Source organism: Pavona decussata, unplaced genomic scaffold, assembly GCF_977016875.1.
Source record: "Pavona decussata unplaced genomic scaffold, jaPavDecu1.1 SCAFFOLD_84, whole genome shotgun sequence".
NCBI classification, from domain to species: Eukaryota; Metazoa; Cnidaria; class Anthozoa; order Scleractinia; family Agariciidae; genus Pavona; species Pavona decussata.
Window position 1 is genome coordinate 1693707 of NW_028145502.1, and position 22898 is coordinate 1716604.

General features: G+C 39.8%; 3 protein-coding genes across 5 annotated transcripts; all 3 read right to left on the bottom strand.

Annotated features, from left to right (window-relative positions):
• Window positions 1-44: 44 nt before the first annotated feature.
• On the bottom strand, window positions 45-4442 carry LOC146475361 (methyltransferase-like protein 27). 2 transcript variants are annotated; one of them, XM_085115776.1, is made up of 4 exons: window positions 4284-4442; window positions 2245-2381; window positions 1196-1574; window positions 45-604 (listed from the first exon to the last, which is right to left on the bottom strand). In XM_085115776.1, the coding sequence occupies exons 2-4, from the start codon at window positions 2362-2364 to the stop codon at window positions 408-410; spliced, it is 696 nt and encodes a 231-aa protein (XP_084971902.1). In that variant the 5' UTR covers window positions 2365-2381; window positions 4284-4442; the 3' UTR covers window positions 45-407. The 2 variants fall into 2 exon arrangements, with proteins under 2 accessions (XP_084971902.1, XP_084971901.1); XM_085115775.1 differs by having other exon boundaries at window positions 4280-4442.
• A 1384-nt stretch (window positions 4443-5826) lies between these two features.
• Window positions 5827-10077, bottom strand: LOC146475362 (methyltransferase-like protein 27). 2 transcript variants are annotated; one of them, XM_085115549.1, is made up of 4 exons: window positions 9907-10077; window positions 8414-8565; window positions 7010-7388; window positions 5827-6248 (listed from the first exon to the last, which is right to left on the bottom strand). In XM_085115549.1, exons 2-4 carry the CDS (start codon window positions 8516-8518, stop codon window positions 6052-6054), a joined length of 681 nt encoding a protein of 226 aa, XP_084971675.1. In that variant the 5' UTR covers window positions 8519-8565; window positions 9907-10077; the 3' UTR covers window positions 5827-6051. The 2 variants fall into 2 exon arrangements, with proteins under 2 accessions (XP_084971675.1, XP_084971674.1); XM_085115548.1 differs by having other exon boundaries at window positions 8414-8571; window positions 9907-10075.
• Window positions 10078-10886: 809 nt separating this feature from the next.
• On the bottom strand, window positions 10887-22825 carry LOC146475363 (uncharacterized). The gene is made up of 11 exons (XM_085115759.1): window positions 22752-22825; window positions 21762-22091; window positions 20824-21052; window positions 19566-20147; window positions 18660-18961; window positions 16988-17231; window positions 15655-15904; window positions 14933-15019; window positions 14097-14240; window positions 12788-12990; window positions 10887-12027 (listed from the first exon to the last, which is right to left on the bottom strand). Exons 1-11 carry the CDS (start codon window positions 22811-22813, stop codon window positions 11671-11673), a joined length of 2790 nt encoding a protein of 929 aa, XP_084971885.1. The 5' UTR covers window positions 22814-22825; the 3' UTR covers window positions 10887-11670.
• Between the last annotated feature and the right edge of the window lie 73 nt (window positions 22826-22898).

Below are 22898 nucleotides of genomic sequence, written 5' to 3' on the forward strand. Positions count from 1 at the left end.
TGAACAGACGCACGGCAACTTGGAATCTTTTTGTTAAATATATGTCAGTGTAATAAAATCGAACTGTTTAATGTAATGATTGAACACGATTAATTTAACCTACTTAGTTAAAGGTACAAGTGTGCAATATGAAATCAACGAGATAGGTTCTTATTTCTTGCAAATAAATGAAATGTATTAACAGATATCTCCCTTGTTATGTTGTATCAATTCAGCATATTGAAAAAAATTTACGAAGATTTCACGAACGTTGGTCCTCATCTTTGTAACCAAACTTATTGAAACTTAATTGACTAGAATTTTTTTTAACCTCCAGTCCCCCTCAAGGAATACATTGCTTTGGATAACCCTGTCCCTGCACTTAGTGAAAAGTAGGGGAAATTAAGGGCAGGCTGTAGTTTCGACGGTCAGTTTTTGAGCACTTTGTAAGTTATCAAGTAGCAATCCCTGTAGCGTTCCTCATCGGGATTAGCATGTAGTACGCGTCGTTCTTTGTGTACCAAACTCCATTTTGCTGCTTTCTCCAGCTCCCTGCATTTAGCACCGTAACCAAGCTCTTCTGGGTCATACGAGTCGACACGGATGGAAAAAATAAACAGACCACCTGCAACAAATAACATGTAACAACTGAAGCTATGCTAGTTAGTGTCTTCTAGCAAAATGTTAGACATACTGAAGTGGTGAGAATAGCAACGAGAAATACCAAAAGGTCGTTTTTGTTTTTCAAGATCGTTTTAGAGCTAAAGGGATGCGTAACCTATCTATAAACACAGTTATTAAAGACAGAATCACTGTATAATGCAATTCGAGGGATTTGATTGGCTTAGCGGCGGCCATGGTATATGAGCCATTACACCATGGCCGAGAAATGGCGACCATTAAATTGTCTGCTGGTTGTTCTTGCAAAGCGATATCATTAAGATCTAGCAATATTTCTTGATCGTTTTTAATAAAACAATTATTCCACTTGCGCTTGGGCATGTTGGATATGAGATGATTATAGCCAACTCGGCGCTACGCGCCTTGTTGGCTATCTATCATCTCATATCCAACATTGTCCAACGCGCGCTCGTGGAATAATTGTTAATTATTTTTTGTTTCGATGTTTAGTTTAGGTGCTATATTTCCTTTCGCGTACAACGGTGAGGATAATGGAGATGATGATGATGATGATGATGATGATGATGATACTGACCTGGTCTTACATGACGCACACACTCATCCAGCGCTTCTGGCCTGGCCTGTCCGTAGACTATAGTGCCAGCACACAATGCTACATCATATTCACCAGTCTGTATCTCTTGGACGAGGACATCACTTAAAGGCGCACATATGAGACGCTTGTAAACATTCTTCTTCTCAGCCAAATCCAACATTTTCTGGGAAATATCCAATGCATCGACATTTTTGTAGCCTCTCTGCACCAACATCTCGCCGATAATTCCCGTGCCAGCACCGGCGTCGAGGATTTTGATGTTCTTACTCGCGTCAGGGAACACTTCTTTAGATTGCATAGCTTTTTCGAAAGCTTCCACACACAGCACGTGCCCTTTGTAACCATGGTGAGCTGTGTCCTAGGAAACAGTTATTGTGTTAACGAGGGTCTAACTAAATTCGACTACCTCAATAACCAATTCAACCCATCGATCCAGTGTAAGTGAAAATATCAGTCTCATTTTAGCGTTTTGCGAGTAACTAACCATTATCCCGCTTCAAAGCGCGCGGCTATAGCTTCCCGCAATGGAATTTGCATTTTGTATCCCTTCCCTCCTCCTCCAATCCCTTGCAAAAAAAAAGGTATCCTTTCTTCCGCCAATCATATAAAACACCGGCGTCTTAGTACGCATGAGCCGATGAAGAACGATGGGCGCAAGGTTTGTTTGTTTCTTTTACAATTTTTCAAGGTTTCGACACGAGGAAAGACATTGAAAGGACGTAAAATATCACTTCAGAGTAACTGAGATGTATGTTGACCAGTGACGGATCCAGGGTAGGGTTCCCGGGGGAACGACTCCACTCCTTATAGCTTAGACCAAAATGGTGTCCCATACAGCCGAGAGGCCAAGATATTTGATTTCACGAGGACAAACAAGTCAAGCGCCCGAGAGCGCCCCCCACCCGGCCCTCCCCTCTCTCCCAATTATCTGAAGGGCTGGATTCGCCACTGCAGTGAACGGTCTACAATTCTCGATTTTTTGAAAATTTAATTGTTGTTTGTATGCTAAAGGTTAGTGCTTAGCTTACCTTTTCATAATTATCAGCCCACTGGTCAAACGTTTGTTTTATTTTCTCGACACACATGTCTTTGTTAAGCTCTGAAACGTAGTTAGGATAGCTTTTCTCTTGTTCACGGACCTCCGCCATTATTCCTTGGCTTTAGTCTGAAAAGTTGATAATAAAATCCTACTCAGCTAGGAAGACTGATTAGTGTGTTACGATCCATCTTTTGTAAATCAAATATCCGTTGGTCTATTATTATTATTATTATTATTATCATCATCATCATCATCATCATCATCATCATCATCATCATCATCATCATCATCATCATCATCATCATCATTATTATTATTATTATTATTATTATTATTATTATTATTATTATCATTATTATTATCATTATTATTATTATTATTATTATTTAACAATTATTATTATTATTTAAAAATTATTCACCGAGGCGGAGGTGAATAGTGATGGTTATTTAATGAGCCGCCAAGCGGCGAGGTAAATATCCATCACTTTCACCGACACTGAGGTGAATAATTGTTTTAGTATATACCACACAAGCTGAATAACTAGCGGACCAAAAATTTATTTTATTTCTAACAATATACCGACAACTGGTATGAAATTTTAAAATCTCGATTTTTATTGTAGAAAGTTTCGTCTCGCTTCTTGCAGACAAATTAAACTTTTGGAGACATTTTTCGCCTTAGAATATGAGGTTGAAAAGATTAAATAACTTACCATTTAATGCCGTCAAACCAAACTTTGTTGCCATTTATGTATTTTTTTTTAACAACCGCCTCTTTTATCGAAATAATTTGCTCTTAAATAACCGTGGCGAAACGGGAAGCCATCTTGTTTCTCTTCGGCTGCTCGGAGGTGATTAGTACTTGGCTAATCACCTCCAAGCAAGCCAATCAGCGCGCGCGAAAAGTTGTGTGGTATTATTGTTTTTTACATATTTAATGATAACCGTATGATAGCCTCACTAACCTCGCTCGAGGTAATAAATTTTTTAGAGTTTTGATCTTAAAAACGAGGTTAGCAAGGCTATTTTGAATACGTACGGACAAAAGAATAATTTTAAGACGCCCTTTTTGAATAGGGTCTATTGTTTGCCTGTTTTGTTTATGTTATCAATATGTCGCTTGTAAGGTGCAAAAAGTTGGTGGCAACGGTTGCGTGACATTTGCGCCAAGTTAGTAAATCAGCTTTCGAGAGTGAGTTGTTGACGGATAGCATTTTCTAAATATTTTCTAACGCTTCAAAGTTCAATTTCTGCTAGCGCGCATCAGTGGGGTAATTTTCTATTTTTTCCCTGAAATGAGACGGAGTAAAGTTTGCCTTTAATGATGGCTTTTGTAGTGAATGGGACTGCCTCTGCTCCATCAGAATCAAACAATGTGATGATAACAAGGTCTACAAGTCTTCTACAGCACATACCTAGTTTAGGTCAATGATGTTTTAATTTAGAAACTTGGAATAGCTTGTTCTAGCCATGGTATGTGGTACGTCGAACTATCAACGTTTCCATGCCTGTTTAGCATACGTATACTAAGTCACGAAAACATTTAACAACACTCATGGAGCACTAGTGTCTGTATGGGAATTATTTAAAAAACATAACTAAAAAATTTGCAATCAATCGTTTGTATCTGTAACATATAAAGTCACGTTTTTGCTTAATGTCATCTGTCTATAGACATTTGCATTCATCCAAACGCCGTGTCTGCATCAATAAATGTAAGCGATGTTGCACATTATATCTTGTTTAGGAAACTGTGAAACGTTTAAAACAGTGGGACCATTAAATTATCACGACAGATAAATCTGGGTCCTAAAATTTGGAATTCTCTTGCAACACATGTCACTGGTTCATCGCGAGCCTTCCTATTTTCAAGAAACGAATGTGCAAGTTTTTATTGACTAATTCTGATTTATTCATGCCGCACATATCACTGACATATGTAACACCGTTCTACTTTTGTATTAGATTATTGTGTTTTATGACAAATGAATAAATAAATAACAAATAAATAAAAATACGTACTTACGACGCTCAATGGTAGTCTTTTGATATGTACTCTTTTCAAGGTTCCCAAAACGCCCGATAATTTTACCTTCCACAGGTTTCAGCAAGGTTGCATTCAAGGGTGACGGTTGAGGGATTTCGCAATCAGCTCAGGTGAGTTTACTCCGTAGCACGTGTCAAGCTCGAGCAAGTTCTAGCAGAGGTACCGCAAGCTCAATGAATGATATAGACGATATAGGCCGTGTGACCTTTGCGTGAGTGTTGTAATTTGAACGTCACGGCGAGCATTGCGTAACGGCGAAATTAACAGGATTTGTGTGGGGAAAAAACGATTCCTACTTCAATTTAAATATACCAACGAATTTTCAATAAAAATATCCCCACCTGAATCCCTTGTCTGTTGTTCTTTCTCTTGTCGGGTCCTATGTGGTTTTTGGAGCGATTGAAGGCGAAGGAACTAAAACTTTCGGAAATCACGCTCAATCGCTCCAAAAACCACATAGGAAATAGGCCAACAGACAAGGGAGTTCAGGTAGGGTTTTTTTTTATTGAAAATTCGTTGTTTTTTTTAAATTCAAGTAGAAATCGTTTTTTCCCATAGAAATCCTTTTAATTTCTCCGTTGCGCAACGCTCGCCGTGTGGCTCAAATTACAACACTCACGCGTAAGAGCTTGGGGTACCTGTGGTTCTAGTCACGAGCCAAGTTCGAGTCAGGGTCCAACTTTTATTGTTCTCTGTTCTTCTTCTTCTTCTTCTTCTTCTTCTTCTTCTTCTTCTTCTTCTTCTTCTTCTTATGTAGTTCAGCTGACCATCAGTAAACGGCTGCTGTGAACTGACCTTTCCCTTTGTGTTTGCGGTCTAACGAATAGCCTGCGAAAACAGACGTTTCTCCTCGCTCGTCGCCGCTGCGGGACGTTTTGTTTTCCTCCTCGTTAAACGACCCCCAGCGGCGATGAGAAACGAGGCTATTTAACGAACAAACCAATCACGTATCACAAATTCATAATGACGTCAGTTTCGCGGGAATACAGAACATCCTTTTCAGTCTGTCATGGATGTCGAAGCAACTCCAAAGAAAATTATTCGAAGGGGAGGAGAAGGGGGATCACAGAAAAGGAATTCAATAACTAGAAATACGTGACCCGCAAAACCTTGATTTGGAGTGAAGGAATGGTCTAGGGCAGCTAGAAAATGTGAATTCTCGTTCTTTATGATAGTGATCGAGAGGATAGTATGCCCCTGGGAGTGTGCCCTTTGAATAACCCCACCCTTGTGCAAGTGGTTTGACCACACCCACTCTGTGTGATCTCATCCACACAGACTCTGGGAGTGAGACAATGTAATTAGCAGCACGTTAGGGATGTACCATTATAAATGTGAAGGGGGGGGGGGGTGGGGGTTCCAAAACTGACAGGGGGAAAATTGTGCAAAAGGAAAATGTAGAAAAAAGAATCCTGCAATGCAAAGGAAGGAGAGGAAAGGATTTCAAGGTCTTCAAGGTTGGTTAGGGAGAAGGGTTAGTAGGGAGGAGAGGGTGGATATAAGTTTTACAGCAATAAAGCACTTTGTTTAAATAGGTCTTTATTTTTCTACACAAGGTTTAGTAAAAAGACTCACACTTGTCTATATCAGTACATTATTGCAATTCTAATACATTTCTAACCATGCCATGGCAATCTCAGCTAGAGCTGTACTTTCCTGAGATACTGCTGGCGTCATCCATTTTTCTAAAGTCATATTTTGCAACCTGAGCATTCTTACAAGTTCATCTTTATGTTAGCAAGTTTCATCAGTTCTTGAGCACTTTGTAGGTGATCAAGTAACAGTCCCTATGTCTCTCTTCATGTGGATGACTGTATAGCTCACGTCGCTCTCTCTTCACAAGGCTCCATTTGCCTGCTTTCTCCATCTCCTCAAACTTGCAACTGTAGCCAAGCTCTACTGGATCAAAGGAGTCAGCGCGGATGGAAAAGATAAACAGACCACCTTATGAAAGACAGAGAGAGAGGTTAGTTTAATACCAAAGTGATCTTAATGTATGCTGGAAAACAAACAAGTAATAGGCTTGCAAGTGCGAAAGAGACTTCATGGGTAAGGTGTGTAAATCATACCCACCCCCCCTTCTTATTTGTCTGTAACAGCATTAGAGTTTTCAATGTCAATACTCAACACTACACCCCTCCCCCCTTCACTCAAACATTCTAGATGTATCCTCAGGGTTTTGAGGGCCTGCAGTGTGAACACAGTCAACTCTTGCCTTGCAGACACCTTGCTATTACGGACATCCCAATAATATGGAGAGCAGCTAAATCCCTTGCAAAATAAAAAATGACAGACGTTTAAGTGAAATAAATTCCGGCTATTATGGACTCTCACTAATAAGGACACTAACTCGCGGGCTGAGGGTGTCCGCAATAAAGGGAGTTGACTGTAACTAATAACCACTGCCCCTTCCCCACCCCCCGAGTTCCAAAGAAGGTCAGTGAACTGGAGGTTTACAATACATTCTGTAAGTAGAAGTAATTTTATTATTTATTAAAAAATTACCTAGATTATAGAATATTATGTGGTCTAGAGGAGTAGCATCATCTCCTTATATTATAAAGATAGTATTATACTTATAGAATGTTAATTAAACGGATTACACTTGGTAAGCAATGGCACATCAGTTTGATACCTTCTCAGTATGATACCTATCATTTTTGTTAATGAAATCAGGGAGTGGCAAGTAGAAGTTATGTACAGACCTGGTCTTACATGACGTACACACTCATCCAGCGCAACTGGCTTGGCCTGTCCATAGACTATAGTGCCGGCACATAGTGTTACATCATACTCGCCAGTCTGAATTTCATCAACGCGGACCTCACTCAAGGGAGCACAGATCAACCTTTTGTAAATATTCTTTTTTGCAGCTACATCTAGCATCTTTTGAGAAATATCCAAACCATCAATGTTTTTGTAACCTAGTTGAACCAACATCTCGCCAATGATTCCAGTGCCAGCACCAGCATCAAGGATTTTAATGTTCTTGTTAGCATCAGGGAAGATGTCGTTTGATTGCATGGCTTTGTTGAAGGCCTCTACGCACAGGACATGCCCCTTGTAGCCATGCTTGTTTGTATCCTGACAAGATATGTAAAAAAAAATTAACACTTGATATTCTTGTTGGTATGCTAAGATAAATTTCATGTTTGGTACTGTTTTGACTAAAATGCACAAGATCTCCAGGACAGTACCCCTACTCAACTGCTTTTGTTAATTGAAAGCTGGGTCATAAGATTTCATCCTGTTGCAGTTAAAACCACTAACACAGTATTTTTTTTTGCATAGTTTCAGAAAATATCCACATCTCCCCAATGGAAGGGTTACTCCCCATCCCTCAATGGAAATTTTACTTTATCCTTTCCTTTAAATGTTTTGGTCTTTGGGGTTTCCCTACCTCCCTCCACTTCTCCCTGAAATTCTCAATCGCTGCTGTTGAGGGGAGTATGGATATTTTCTTGAACTACACACACATATTTTTATTATCAAGTTGCAAAGTGCTGTAAAGCGCTTAGGACAAGTAGTGATTTTAGTGCTTAATATAAATTTACTATGATTATTATTATTATTGTTATAATTATTATACATTGTACTAGTTCATTGAGGCCTTAAGCTACTGTTTGGATGAAACATTTTTTTAACGTTTTATCTGAACAGTAGCTTAAGGTCTTAATTGAACTTTAATATTATTATTCTAAAAATTATGCTGCTGAAGTACAACATACAAAGATTATTGTACTCTAGTTATTTTTGGTAGTTGCCCGATGATTGCTTTGCAAGAAGTATGAAATCCAGAATGAAATTAAATGAACAAGTCCAAATCTGGGAATCTAGTTTTTTATTGTGCAGTTCCAGAAAAAAAATCCGTACCCACCCCATGGAAGGTCATCGGAATATCCTAGGGGAGGGGGTTCTTAAAAGTATGAAGCTGAACTGCAATTTCCTGGGGGGATTGGGAGAGGGGGTTGCTGCAAAACAAAAAACCTTCCATGGGGGACTAGTATGGATATTTTCTGGAACTGCCAATGCATAACTACTGTATGTTCTATCCCTCAATGGCCATACATGCAAGACTTCTTTCCAGCAAAACATTACTGGCAGCATACCTCTTCATACGTTGAGGCCCAAACATCATAAGTATTTTTTGCATCCTCCTCAGAGGAGTTTGGAGTCAGTTCTGAAATTGCGATGATTTTTTGGACTTCAGTCATGTTGGTGAAGGCAAATTCTTTACAGATGTGCTAGCTTCAGTTGAATACTGCAACTAAATAATTATTTATAAGGATGAGTTGCATACGTTTCAATTCAATCAATCTGTTGAGGCCAGAATGGATGGTACAATGTTGTGTGCAACACTGTATGCAAATGCAGTGCACACAATATTACTTTATGTGACATTTTTGAAGTACAGTTAATGCAACTTTGTGTATGCGAGGAACACATTTATAGACACTCCAATGCAATGATGTAATGTTGCAAGCGAAACAATTTCAGTCTGGGCTAGGGTATAGAAACCAAAAGGCCGATTTAGATGGTACAACTTTTACTTATGACTGTCGCATGCGATTTCTAGAGTGCGCGCTGCTCACATCATGCAAAAAATCGCACACAACCCTTGTCATTCAACATTGCCTATACCTACGATTGCATGTTATAAAATCCTACGACATTTTTTGTGACGCACATGACAGTCGTAAGCAAGTTGTAGGTATGATTTACACGAAACAATTTGTATCGTAGTTCTGTCGTAAGCTGGTCGCATGCGACAAAGTCGTACCATGTAAATCGCCCTAAAGAGTTTTGGCCTAGTATAGAGTGTTTTCATTCACGTGACTACTGGCCATATTGGTTTACTAGTCTGAAACAAAAGAAAGTCTCTGCATAAAAATATAGTTCAATTCCCAGAGGTTTAGTTTGGGCTGTTGTGATGTCATGTGAAAACACTCTATACAACGAAGGATATCATTGAGAAAAATTTAGGCAGGAATTTGTCCCTGGGAATAAAATCAAACTCAAAATTAGACTAGACTCAAGTCTAGACAAGGATAGTGATTTTTTGTGTCTAGTCCAGATTAGGGTGGCAAAAGACGGCTGAAGTAGTAAGATATGGGGTAAGGGTGTAAGTCAGCCCCTGTGGCTCACCCCCACCCAAAATCCTCTGAGTAAACTCTCCCCTCCCCTCCTCGGGCAATAACTCAAGAGAGCTGGGCAAATTGAATGGTAAACTGGAGAAGATTTGGAGAGACCTACTCCTATTAACAACTAAACATTTTCTTTGACCTCCTGCATTTGAAGTCAACTGGAACACTACTGGTGTAAATTTTAGATCAGACCAGCTAGATTTGGGCATGAAACATGGAAACACGTTTTAATACATAAGCTTGTAGGAATCTAATTAATACCGTTTCTTTTTGTTGTTACTCTGGCGCACAGTTTAAAATATAGAGGAACCATTTATTGGGTTAATCAAAATAACCTTCTGACAAGAATAAGTATAAGCTGACGGTAGTAACGTTTTCAAATTTTTGTAGCTTCTACGATATGTTTAAGGAATTAAGGAGAATGATTACTGCAGCTCAAAATAAGTAACGAAACATACCTTATTTAGATCTTGAGCAAAAACCCAGTGCAGAGCGTGTGAAGGTTTCTTGCTTTTGAAGCACAAGCGAAAACCTTGCCACACTTGGATTTTGCAATCCTTCTCCGTACGCAAAAATACTCAAGACCGCCTGTTGTTATTATTGAGCCTGCGATCGAAAGCAGCGATGTCATGGGTGAATGAATGAATGTCACGCCACGTGTCACGCACGTAACACAACAGCAACTGATTAAATCTTGCAATAACAGCCATGTTTTTTCGTCCGTTATTCAATGTTGTTGCTGGTGCTGCGAAAAACCCGATAATTAAGCGTGACTTAATTCATTCATCGAAAAATTATATACAAGGCTTGCAACGCTAATACGATTTCTAATGGGATTTCACAATAGTTGACAAAGTCCATGGTAAATTTACTGCATGAAACGTATCGGCTCATGGCTCGTGTACGACGACCTGACTGACGTCATGACCTGACTGACGTCATTAAGAAGAAATGCCAACGAAAGACATCGTAGGATCAGTAGGAACAGTAGGGATAAGAGGAACGTAGGATCAGTAGAAACTCAGGATCAGTAGGAACGTAGGATCAGTAGGAACACAGGATCAGTACCCCTAATATCAGAGAACAAATTCTTCTATCTAGTCACCATATGTTTCTTATAAAAGAACTGGGGAGAAGTTATTGAAATATCAAGAAAATTCACCTTGGGTGATCATATCCTTAATTCTCATGACCTCAGGGGTCGAATTAGCATAGATATTGTAAGGACAAATTTGATGCTGATCTGATTTCTGGAGATATTTCCAGAACATCAAATTTCCGCGGGCAACAACCGACAACCCTCGTTGGGCAATTTGGCTTGCTTCTCACGGCCGGCTTGGCTGCAGCCGGCACCGCCGACTACTCGAAGAAAACGTGTTACAAAAACCTCCAATACCCATGCAGGTTTATAGCTAGAGAGAAATGAATCTATTCAAAATGAATTACTAACGTTTAATGCCTCTACTAGCACATCCAGAGATAACAACACAACAAGTAAGATGGACAGTCTGACACCTTCTCCACTTTCACAAAAAAAAGCCTTGTTGTTTGGTCTCGTCACATATTTTTCCCCTCAAAGAGGTTGGGATATACGACGACCTTTGGGACCTTTGACTTTTTAAAAGTCCTTCGTTTCTATTTCCGGGCAGGCTGCTCCTTAGGTGAGAAGGTTACATCTGCACGCATGCGTAAGAGGCTACATGAATAAAGGCTTTGAGCCTGTTTACCACTAGTAAATAACAACAATTAAAATTCTTCGAGGCGCGTTATCAAAAAAAAAGCTTTAAAAGTCTGTTTAGGCTTTCGTTCTTGTGGATTCTTAACTGCAAAACAGAAACGTTTCTACGAGAAGTAGGAGTTAGACTTAGAAATCTTCCTTGCTTGTTATGTGGCTGAGACGAAAATCACGTAACATAATAGCGTGACTTGATCGCGTGACCCAAGGGCACTACCCAATAACGTGACCACCACCTTCAGTAAAGTCTAACTCAAAAGAATAACCTATCTGTGTTATCCAAAAGCATGACCTAATCATGACCTAGTGACGTTACCAGATTCTGAGCGTGACCCGGTAGCGTGACTTAATAGCGTGACCTGGCCCTCACCCAGTGTCTCACATATTATGGTTGATTTTTTCCAAGTAACGGATACATCGAGCTGAATAAGCTGCGTGACTTAATAGCGTGACTTCATGACGTGACTAGACTCCTGCTACTTGTATCTCATAAGTTTCTCTTCTGCGCTTTCGCTTGTAAGTCATAAATGATTTCCAAAGCCTGCCGCGGAGAAATGGACTCTGGATTCAGTAATAACAGCGCTTTAGTGAGTTCGGTTTCAACTTGAACAGCATGTGGAGCAATTGCTGGTACTTCAACGTCTGTAGAAGTTTCAGAATCACTTGAATTCTTCAGAGTTTTTTTCGTTTTCCCTTCAGCTAATTTTTCGTCCCAAGCGTGCTCAAGAATGTTGTCGTTTTGTTCTAAAGTTTTCAGAATTTCTCTGGCGCGAGTTTCAACCTGTAAAGGAACCCCTGCGAGCTTGGCGACATCAATTCCGAAGGACTTCTGATCACATCCATGCTGAAAAATAAAATATGGAGAGGACTAAACCAACTAGAGGAAACTATGATATCCAACTAGATTGCGCTTAGGCCTATCTTTTCCTGGAATTGCTCCTGGTAACTCGTTTGCCCTAAACTGCGCTCGACTCTTTCGCCGCTTTATTGGTCATAAATAGATTAGACAGAGATGGATGAACTTGATTTTGGCAGGGTGTCACATTTAGCAAAAAGACTGGCTTCTTTATAGTTGTCCCGCGACCAAGCGATGTAGCACGTCCAGTTTAAACTGTAGATACCTAAACCCCTATATCAAATTATATCTTATAGAGCTGGCTATCAAACTATACCAAGAATTTGTACTATTCAAAGCATTTAAGCCAATTTTACATATAAACACGTTCCCTTGATAATATTACATCGATAAATACATTTACACACAAATACATTTTCTCAGCCAGGTCTATTCCAGCTTGCAGGGCGGGTTTTCAGTCGAGCGGCCCCATCAGGTACTCCTGCCTAATCTTTCCCTCGATGATATGAATCAGTTGGGGAACATTGCTAGAGCTCTCATCTATTTATTTGAAAATCGGAATTCTTCGTGCGATCTTACGAAGTTTTCGGTCGATCATTAATCCTCGAAAGCGAGCTTGCGATTCTTTAGTCGTGCGGAAAGCGCAACGCAAAGTACTCAACTAGCGAATGTGCCTAATTTAACTATTAACAACAAGCATATGACTTGCTAAAATAAAACAAAAATGTCGGATTACTGTGCAACTTACAATGACTTTAAACGTGAAGCTGATGCCATCCTTGCTGTTCTTGGCTGTTACGTGGTAGCAGTCCACACGAGGCAGAGTATCAGCGAGTTTAGCCAGTTGATAGTAATGTGTGGAAGCCAGCGTTCTGCACTTTATGACGCTGTGAAGATGTTCGATTACTGACCACGCTATTGAAAGACCATCTAGCATTGAGGTCCCACGGCCTTTGAAACAAAAAATGGCATTCTCTAACCACTTTGCTGACGTTAAGTTTAATTATGGTGTGGTTTTGTGCGCCATTTTCTCAACCAACGACAAAGAAAATCAAAACCAATCGTGACTTACACGCACGCGTTTTCCCGCGCTTGGCGCCAGTTACATGTATTTGCTTCGAATTCTGATTGGATCTTTGCGTTGTTTGTGTCTGTTGTGATTGGCTAGAAAGTTACACTGTGCCTGAGAAAAACAAGGGACTGTTCCTGAACTGCTCGTAGTCGAGTTTTTACGACACTCTTTTAGTAAACCCGCGAGATCGGGCTATCTTTTTTTTGATGCATTCCTTTTTAAATTTAAATTTATTTTAGTATTGACAAATCAATGACTGTTGCGAATTAAAAGTGGGTAGATGCGAAATCACCCTAAATGACCGGGTAACTTTCAGGGATACGATAATTGCAGTTTCGATTGTAAACAGCATATATCTCAGCTTGATCATCGTCTTGTAGCCAAAGGATATACCCTAACAAGGCGAGTCGCCGAATAGGCTGACCGGAATATGAGGGGTGCATTCGATCAAGGTAGTAACCTGTGGTATTGGTTATAAGGCCACTGTCTGGTACATGCTCCATAATAAAGGTTTGTAACATATCACCATAGTCAATTATGAAACCTTGCCATGACAACAATGGTGCGGAATTTATGTTGGAAGGGCCGCGACCGTGCACAATCCTTTGTTTTAATGTTCACACTACTGCTGAATACCTTTACAAGAACATTTCTATTGATCAATAGCCCTTTTCTCGGTTGATTTTTCTCATTTGCATTACAATGTTATCCAACGTGGATGCGAGGCAATTTCGGGCTACAACTGCAAAATAGCCCGAAATTGCCTCACATACATGCTAGATTTCATTGTAATGCAAATGAGCAGAGTTAACCGTGAAAAGGGCTATTGCTCCAACACATTTCAAAACCTGTTGTGGTCTGTGCATGGTCAAGGTCAAAAATGCCAACAAAAACATATAACAAAAAAGTTTGTCAGGCTTCATAACCTTCATAACCATTGCTCTTTATTAACCATGATATCACTCCATTCATGTTTTGCTCTTACCTACTTCGTCCACAACAACAAGGGATTTCTCCGTGGCCTGGGCCAAGATGAAGGCTGTTTCTAACATCTCTGACATGAAGGTTGATTGATATTGAACAAGATTATCGCTGGCTCCTATCCGCGCAAACACCCGGTCCACAACCCCTGCACAATAATGAATGAATAAATGCCATGTGAAAAATGTCATCTGATAAATACGCGGCGCGCATTAAGGCTCCGTCTACAAGTGGACAATGGGGACCCGCTACTATGGCGACGTCAATGAGAACGTCACAAAACAATAAGATTTGATAGGCATATCTTTACCGTCCTATTCTAAACAACAACGTGAAATGACCAAATCTCAAGATTACGGGAGAAAGTTGGGCACACGACGATGACTTTTTAATTTTATTTCTTGACTTGAACTGCGTTTTTACCAGTTCAGTTCCTGAATAGTTAGGCAGGCTACATTGTACACGTTAAACCAACTGGAAAGAAGTTCAAATAACGTAAACATACATTTTCAAGCGACGTTTTGCCACTTCACTTGGAATTAGTGTTGCTTTTTATCTCTGAAAAATGCTTGGTTACACTTCCCTCCCCAATTTTCTTTTCAATTTGTACACTGCCTGATTTGAACATTCGAGTGGGTGAGTTTACGTTTGCCTATTACATAATAACAGAAGCTTCACCTTGAGACGAACATAGCAAGTGTGAGATAACTCTTTTCACTTTATCTCGTTTATTGGCGTCAGGTTATTTTCCTGGGGGCTATGTAAAAATAAGGGATTATTTGAACATTGAAAGTTATCTTCTGACTTTAGCTATCGTTTGATACTCATATTTTTCCTCACCTATTGTAGCACTTTGAGCTGGAACGAATGAACCCGCTTGAGCTAAAATGGCGATCAGAGCATTTTGACGAAGAAACGTACTCTTACCTGTAGGACAAAAACTACCGTTCAAAATTCGTGTTTATTATTATAATAAACACAATTATAATATTATAATTAATTATTATTATTATTATTATTGTACAGTACGCTTAGAGTCATGTTGATTGTAAAATTTATTTTATTATTCGTTATTCAATAAAATAGATCATTATTTTAAAAAAATTCTTAAAAATTATTATTATTATTATTATTATTATTATTATTATTATTATTATTATTATTATTATATTCACAACCGCTGTCTGTGAACTTGTAAAGTTGCACAGAAGAAAAGAAATGTTTTCGTTTAGCTGCTGATAGTGCACGAAACTGATATTCTTGTAATTCCTTGTAAAGTGCACATTTTCTGAAAGCTTTCGAAACAGAGATCTCCATGCGTTACTATTATAAATATTGCCCAAAACTACAGTAAAGCTTATTATTCTAAGAGAAGCGGGCGTTTCGGAAGTGAAGTTTACTTGGCTACGCTTTTTCTAGAACCAAAATGAGTTTTCATGCTTGATATATATATCACCTGAACTGAAAAGGTTTTTGAATGTCGAATTTTTAGAATTTGCATTTTCTTCCATGTTACCTTGGAACAAACATTGAACCGGGCGTGGACAACGCTGAAAACTTACCGCCCATATTTGGTCCTGTTACAATCCAGACATTTTTCTCTCCCAAATCACAGTCATTACAAACAAAGCTGTTAGGTTGCAGCATGTCCACTACGGGATGTCTCCCTCCTTTCACCACAAACTCCTCGTTGTTTCCAATGGCGGGTTTTACATAACCTCTTTGTAACGCGAGTAGTGCAAGCGAGGAGGACACGTCTAACTCGGCTATTGATGCAGCTAGTTGTTTTAGGTTCTCTGCGTGGGATGTTACCTAAAAATCAGATAAATAATAAAAAGGGCCTGCTACAGAAGACAACAAGGAGCTTAAGAAATGATGAAGGCGACGGCAACGACAACGCCGCAATACAATAGATTTAATTAATAAGAGAAAAACAATCGCTCTGCACGTGCGTTTTACAATTTGATGTATTTGTTTGCTGTCCTCTGCAAAACAAAAACGTGAAATGACCAAAGTCAAGGTTTTGTGGAGAACGTGAGCACACGACGGTGAAGTTTTCATTCTCCTTCTTAGCTCAGTTGAACGCCGCTCCTACCAATTTGGTTTCTGGGTAGTTTGTCGTTTCTGTAGAAGTTTAACAAGTTGAAATAATCGCGAAGTAGCGCAAATGAAATAAAGATACAGCTGTTTCGACAAAGGTTGTCCAAAAAAGCGTAAAAGCGTACGCGACAATGACGAGAGGTAGTCTGGGAAATACCCAATAAATTTCAATAAGTATATTTTCAAATTACGTTTTCGTTGGCGTTGCCGTCGTCGCTGCTTAAGGGCAATTTTACCGAACGAAAATACGCATGTAACACCCCTCTTCACAACTTGTTTCACAAAAAAAATTATTTAGTGGAAATTACAGGAAAAGGAGACTAGTCTTCTTCTTTTCGGTCACAGAGTTACAGAGTGTAACATGCGTATTCTGCAACTTGAACTCGTGGAGCTCGAAGACGATCCCACATCTCAACAATTCCTCCTTGCTTGTCGTAGGAGCTGGGGTGATTTTATATCTTCGTGAATGATTGGTACATACGTTGGCTGTGACGGCCCGTTTCTCAAGAAACTCTCAAGAAGTTTTCAGACCCGAGAAGAATTTTTCGAATCCGTTTTCTTATCAATTGGTGTTCAGATGTTGATTACACAACCTAGCACATTGTTTTCCTCAATCTTGGAAAGTTTTCCACGTTTTAATAGCGTTCAAAGCTATTCTGTTAAAACCGAAATTCTGCTAATGAATGTTGTACACATAAAATAGCTTTTCGGGCCCGAAATGTGTTGAAAGAGTTTGAGAAACGCACTGATTACTTTGGCTCTACAATAGCCATCAGAAAACGAAATTACTAGCACCTTATTGCACAGGTCTTCAGACAGCGCTCTCTGGACTTGGTCATTCTCATCTTGTAAAGCTTTCAATTTAGCGTTCAGCTCCTGGAGTTTCAGAGTGCTGTAGCGAGCTTTGTCTGAAGTTTTCTCCAAAAACACAAAGTCCTGGTTTCCTTCTAGAAGTGCTTTCTTGGTTGCAGGGATTTCTACAACTCTTATAAATGACTTGTGGTTGTTGATAGCAAGCCGCGGGATATCCAGTGTCTCTCTGTAGTTAGTAAAACAGAATTTATATTTAAACAACAGACCTTGATGATAATAAACAACACTGTTATAATATCAAATAACACTAAAACAATATTGAACAATATTGGAACATCTCTATTGGTTCCGGAATATCTTAGTTCACGCTTTGTCTTCCGTTCTGATACTTTAACTTATGACCTAAGAGATAGTGATGGCACGCTTGCTATCCCACAGCCCCGCACTAATTATTGTAAAAGAAGTGTCTTACAGCGGAGTTGTACTGTGGAATAGTCTGCCCTTGAATATTCGACAGTCGCTGTCTCTTAATGAATTTAAATCTAAGCTGAAGAATTATGATTTTGACAGTGCTTTTGTAAAGCAGGTTTTTATCATTTCCCTTTATGTAGTAGCTATTTACAACATTAATTTAGTTAGGTAGTTAGATTTTAAATTAAAATATTGTATAGTCCTGAAGGAAACACCGGGTCTAAATAAAAATTTTACCTTACCTTACATCGTGAGCCACAAATATTCAGAACGTTATAAACAATATTCGACCGATTTCAAACAACACTGGAGCGACATTTTAATCGCAACCATTCTTATTAAAGTTTAACTGCAGTTGTTTGAGTTTTGTACAAAAACTATTTTAGGATGAAATAGGATGAAATAGGATGAAATAAGCCCCCCCCCCCCTCTCTCTATTAAGCCCCCTGTTAATGAGGCCTGAAATAAAATAAGCCCCCCGGGGGCTTAACATAGCTTTTACGGTAACGAACTTGACGCAGTTGTTTTGAATGATGCTAGCTCAGCCCTTTCGTGATTCCAAAAAGACGAGATCACCTACATTCCGAGGACTTGTTTTTCGCCACTACGCCGTTCTCACAAAAACTCGTGGTAAAATGACGACGGCTATCTCGTTTTCCCGCCAAAATGACACTGGTTCACGCGCGCGCGCTCTTTAGGGAGCTTCAGCAACGACGACGGCGACGGCAACGAAAACGTCAAAAAAGTGATAGGCTTAATAACCAAAACAACAACTCTGTTTGCGTCACTGCACTTGGACGTGAAATTTCCTGATGGGACGTTTTATGGAAGACGTAAACACCCGACGGCGAATTTTCCTACTCTTTCTAAACTTGGGTGTGGTCCTCAAGAATTCAACTCCAGGAAATTTCACCTACATTTGACATTTAAAGCGAATTGGAATAATCGCAACGACGTTTTAAAAAACGCGAATTCATTTTAATAGTGACGCTTTTGTTGCCGTCGCTGTCGCCGTTGCTAAAGCTCCCTTTCGTCTATTGAAAAACTCGACTCGTAGTACTTGTACTAGAATCTAACGGTTTCTAATGGCCGATCGACAACGAGGTTGGACGGGCATGCTTGGGTCTCTAGAAGTGCACCTACGGATCCCTTACGCTATGAAGAATGCGGACGATAACGATACCTGTAGAGATCTCTGAGCCCATCAACTTGTCTGGCATTTTCCTCAAGCTTGTCTTTGACGTCATCAGCTGTATTTGAATATCCATGCATCACACTTGAGTCTGATATAAGCTGGCCTACAGCTATGTCCAGCTCCGTGTACAAGCTCTCCAACTCGCCGAACTCTTCCATTAGTAAGTGATCAATAGTGTGTAAATTGCTGTTGAAGTAGGTGTCGTGAAGCAGGGAGAGAATTTTCTTGTAGATGACCATGGAGCCATGAATGGAGCGGAGGTCACTTAAGTTGGCAACTCCAGTAGCAACCTTAAATAAGAAAGTTGCAAAGACTATTGAAATCATTGCGAGTTCAAGATAAAGCATTCACACATAGCACCGATTTTTATTTTTAATTATTAAGAAAACTAAGACTTCAAGATAAAAGCGTATCAGTAACTGCATGTAATGTTCTAACAGGTCTTCAGTGATCAATGTATAGAGTCAGGAACTCAAAACAAATCAGGAACTGTAGCATGATTTGAAAACCTCAGTTTCGAAGTAAACGTGTTAGATTTGGGTGAAACTTGGGTTCAAAACCTTGCCTTATTGTAAAGAAATTTTCAAAATTTGCTTTCATCCAGTTGATTCAGTGAGCAGTTTGGGAGACCAGGTCCCAGTTGTTCAATAAAAGAGCCGATAGCTTTATCCAGCGGATGAATCGCTGTCCAGTGGATAAACTGTATTGGTTGGATTACATTTTATACACTAGATAACGATTCATCCACTTGATAACGTCATCCGTTCTTTGAACAACCAGGACTAGCAGGTTTGTTCTGTACCTGAAAGCGGACTCCAAGGTAATCTGGGAGAGTTGGCTGATATACATGTATGTGCAAGGCTCTTGGCAATGTTCAGGCTTGCATCAACTTACCTTTTGCATTTTACGCTCAATATCAGGACAGAGCTTCAAGTTTTTGTGCAGTTCCTCAGCGAGAGGCCTGTTCATGCAAAAGAACTCAACGGCGTCCACCCTCTTTTGAATAACATCAACCTCTGTTGAAGGCGCGCACAGGCGAGAGGAGAGCAATCTTTGACCTGATGCTGTTACTGTGTTGTTCATGACTCCAAACAGCGTAGCTTTCTTGTCTGTGCCCATCAAGGGCTTTGTCAGTTCTAAAGCTCTTCTTGTATTGGAATCTATAGCCATGTGGGAGAGATGTGAAAACTTTGATGGTTGGCTAACGAGAGGAGCCACATCTCGTTGCGTGTACGACACAAATTTCATGAGAGCAACTCCTGCTGCCATTTCTAATGACGAAAACTGTGATGAAACCATTGATGTGAAAAGTTCAGAGTTGGTTTCTTTGGCAGAATCTGTATTGAACCAATCTGAAGGAACAAGTGTCAGGTGAAACTCCTTGACTTTCTCCAATGGCGACCTTTTCATGCTCGTCCCTGTCTTAGGGTTGTGTTTTACTTTGGTCTCTTCCAGATGCTCTTCAGCAATTAACACCTGTTTGGGAACATTCAGCAAAGAATGATAATAGCTCAACACAGTGAGAAATATTAACTCTCAATCTTTCTGTAAAGGATAGAGAGCAGACCCCACGGGGGGGTTGTTACTCCCTATAATGGACTATATTGGGAGGCTTCACCTGAAATGGTTACCTTTTTCAGGATGGAGTTATACAAAGGGTAGGGATTTTATAAGCAGAAGTATAGAAATGGATAGGGAAAACTATCATTTAGATAATTATTTAAAAGGTCCTTTCAAAATATCTTAAACAGACCCAATGAAAACAGATAGAGTGTTTCTACTGTTGGTATGTGAAAAGAGCAATTATGAAAAAGTTACCTTTCCTGTCAAACATGGTATATAAAAAAGTAAGGGTTTGGACCATGTGGTGGAGCCTCCCTGAATAAAACTTTCTCGAATACTCCTCCCACTCACCCCCCTCCACGGGGACCACACTTTATGGCACCAAGTGAAAAGGTTATTATTTTTTCTTCCACAGCAGGCCTTCGAGACCTCTGTTTTATCGGTCAAGATAAAGTTGCCTAGAGGCTATAACTGGCCCAATGAACACAGGGAGATTGGGGGGGGTGGGGGGGGGGATTTGAACTACAGTTATGTATAGCATTTATTAATTATTGATAACAAACAGTTATGCTTGTAGGACCCCACCCACCTCTGCAGGGTTTATCCTAGACAAGTCTTCTTCCAAGTTCTCCAGGGATGACACACCCAGATGGAACTCTCCAGTAGACAGATCAAGCCAGGCGAGTCCGAGAGAGGAATCAGGTCCCTGTGCTATACTCATGAGGTAGTTAGCATCTGGTTTAAGAGGTTCAAGGAGAGTTCCTGGTGTTACTAGTCGCACAACTTCACGGTGGATTAATCTGGAGTTGGCAGGTGTCCTGGTATCAAAATGGTAAATTTCAAAACTCAAAATTTGTGAATTAAATTTGGATCGTGTAATGCACCAGCAATGTAGTCTGGCTGAAAAGACATACAACCAGAAAATGGAAAGCTCTAAACACATACAAAGTTGATGTTTAAAATTTGATACAGTATTAAATAAATATAAATAAAAAGCTATCATGTAATAACAGACGAGTATATTCAAGTAGTTTCCTATTGCAAAGTCCCTTGAAAAGAAAAGACAAGTTCTTTGGCCAGCTCACTCTGAGTCTTCCTATCTACATGTCAAAGGCTATAACACTATTTAGGTTCTGTTCTTGTTGGGCACTCATGTTTCCTTGTCCTATGCCATGCCATCCTGAATATATAACATCATACCAAACTGATCTTTACCAACCCACTGGAACTTTGTAAAAGATTACTCGAGCTCAGTAAACTCTCTGGGATTTTTACAACTGCTTGTTAACCCTTTAACTTCCATGATCTGCATGTTACAATGTAATTCACCTGACTGACTACCATAACATTTCTATTAAAAGTTAGTTCAGAGAATTTGTTGTTACATTAACTGAAACAATTTCACCTAGTTGATGATTTTCTTTATTCTCATCACCTGTCTGGTTGACAATGTATTGATAATGTAAAGAGAAATTACATATTGATCACTCCTAACACATGTTTGATGTGGATTGATGTGCTACTCACTTGCTGGGACACTGAGGACAGATGGCCAGTTGAAATCCTTGTTGAACGAGTGTCGTCAGCCAGCTGTCTAAAGACCTCACAGGGAACCCAGCCATCAACTTATTGACATTGGGATTCCTGGAGATTCTCAAAGATGTCTTCTCTGCAACTTTTTTGGCATCATCACTGTAGATTTCATAAAAGTCGCCAACTTGGAAGAGCACAATAAAGTCTGGGTATTTGTTCTTGATCAGTAAGTACTGTTTCGACAAACCAGTCATCTTGATGTTTTTATCTGGCAAAGCACTGGCGTGGGTTGCTAGCTTGACAATCTGGCCATAACGTGTTTTCCTGACAACAAGAAAATGACAATCATCTAACCTTACCTACCAGTACTTCAACTGGCTGAAAACACTTAAACTCTTGAACCCCGATTATCAAAGAACAAACTCTCCTGTCTTGTCCTAGGGGTTTCATTAACATTTTGAATAGCTGGGAAAGAGGGTTGTGCACATGAGCAGGATAGGTAACTTGGGCGAGGTCTTCCATTGAAAAAGTTGGTTGAGTTGTTAAAAGTAGCTGGGTGAGTTCAGGGCTACAGGCGGTCAATTTGCCTGGTGCCTGGCCCTTAATGAACCCCTGTGTCTCCATACTATTCTTATAATAGTAAACCGCCCCCCCCCCCCCCCCTGTCCCCTAGTCCCTGCACCACATGGAGCATAATATATAAAAGCAGCAGCACGAGTTGAAGCCAAGCGTTTACTTTGCACTTCTCAACCTCCTGTTCGTTTATGAGTTTTAAAGTGGAAAGACAGAAAGGAAAGACAAGAACTTAAAGCGAAACAAGTGTGGAATATAAACCAATGCAAGAGGGTGCAGGGGGGAGGAATGTATGGGCCCTCTAGCTAGCTAGCTGGGCTGTCGATCATCGAGATGGATGAATTATTTCGAAGTGTTTCTTGTTTCAAGTTGGATTTTACTTTAATCAAATGGATTATACTTAAAACCTACCTGCACAGAAGTTTAACATTTCTGCAACAATTGCCAAACATGTTACACCTCGCTCCCGCCATTTTAAATTGTTTATGCAACAGCGATATCAAATCCAGCGGTTTAAATGATTTTACAAAAACGCGTCATGTGACATGAGTTCAAAAT

Coding starts and splice junctions, on each gene's coding strand:
- LOC146475361 (XM_085115776.1), bottom strand. CDS start 2,364: ATGGCGGAGGTCCGTGAACAAGAGAAAAGCTATCCTAACTACGTTTCA. Junction 1,575..2,244: donor GGGCTGATAATTATGAAAAG/GTAAGCTAAGCA, acceptor ACTGTTTCCTAG/GACACAGCTCACCATGGTTA. Junction 605..1,195: donor TGTGCGTCATGTAAGACCAG/GTCAGTATCATC, acceptor TATTTGTTGCAG/GTGGTCTGTTTATTTTTTCC.
- LOC146475362 (XM_085115549.1), bottom strand. CDS start 8,518: ATGACTGAAGTCCAAAAAATCATCGCAATTTCAGAACTGACTCCAAAC. Junction 7,389..8,413: donor GGGCCTCAACGTATGAAGAG/GTATGCTGCCAG, acceptor ATATCTTGTCAG/GATACAAACAAGCATGGCTA. Junction 6,249..7,009: donor TGTACGTCATGTAAGACCAG/GTCTGTACATAA, acceptor GTCTTTCATAAG/GTGGTCTGTTTATCTTTTCC.
- LOC146475363 (XM_085115759.1), bottom strand. CDS start 22,813: ATGGCGGGAGCGAGGTGTAACATGTTTGGCAATTGTTGCAGAAATGTT. Junction 15,020..15,654: donor AACAGGACCAAATATGGGCG/GTAAGTTTTCAG, acceptor TTTGTCCTACAG/GTAAGAGTACGTTTCTTCGT. Junction 12,028..12,787: donor GCTTCACGTTTAAAGTCATT/GTAAGTTGCACA, acceptor TTTATTTTTCAG/CATGGATGTGATCAGAAGTC.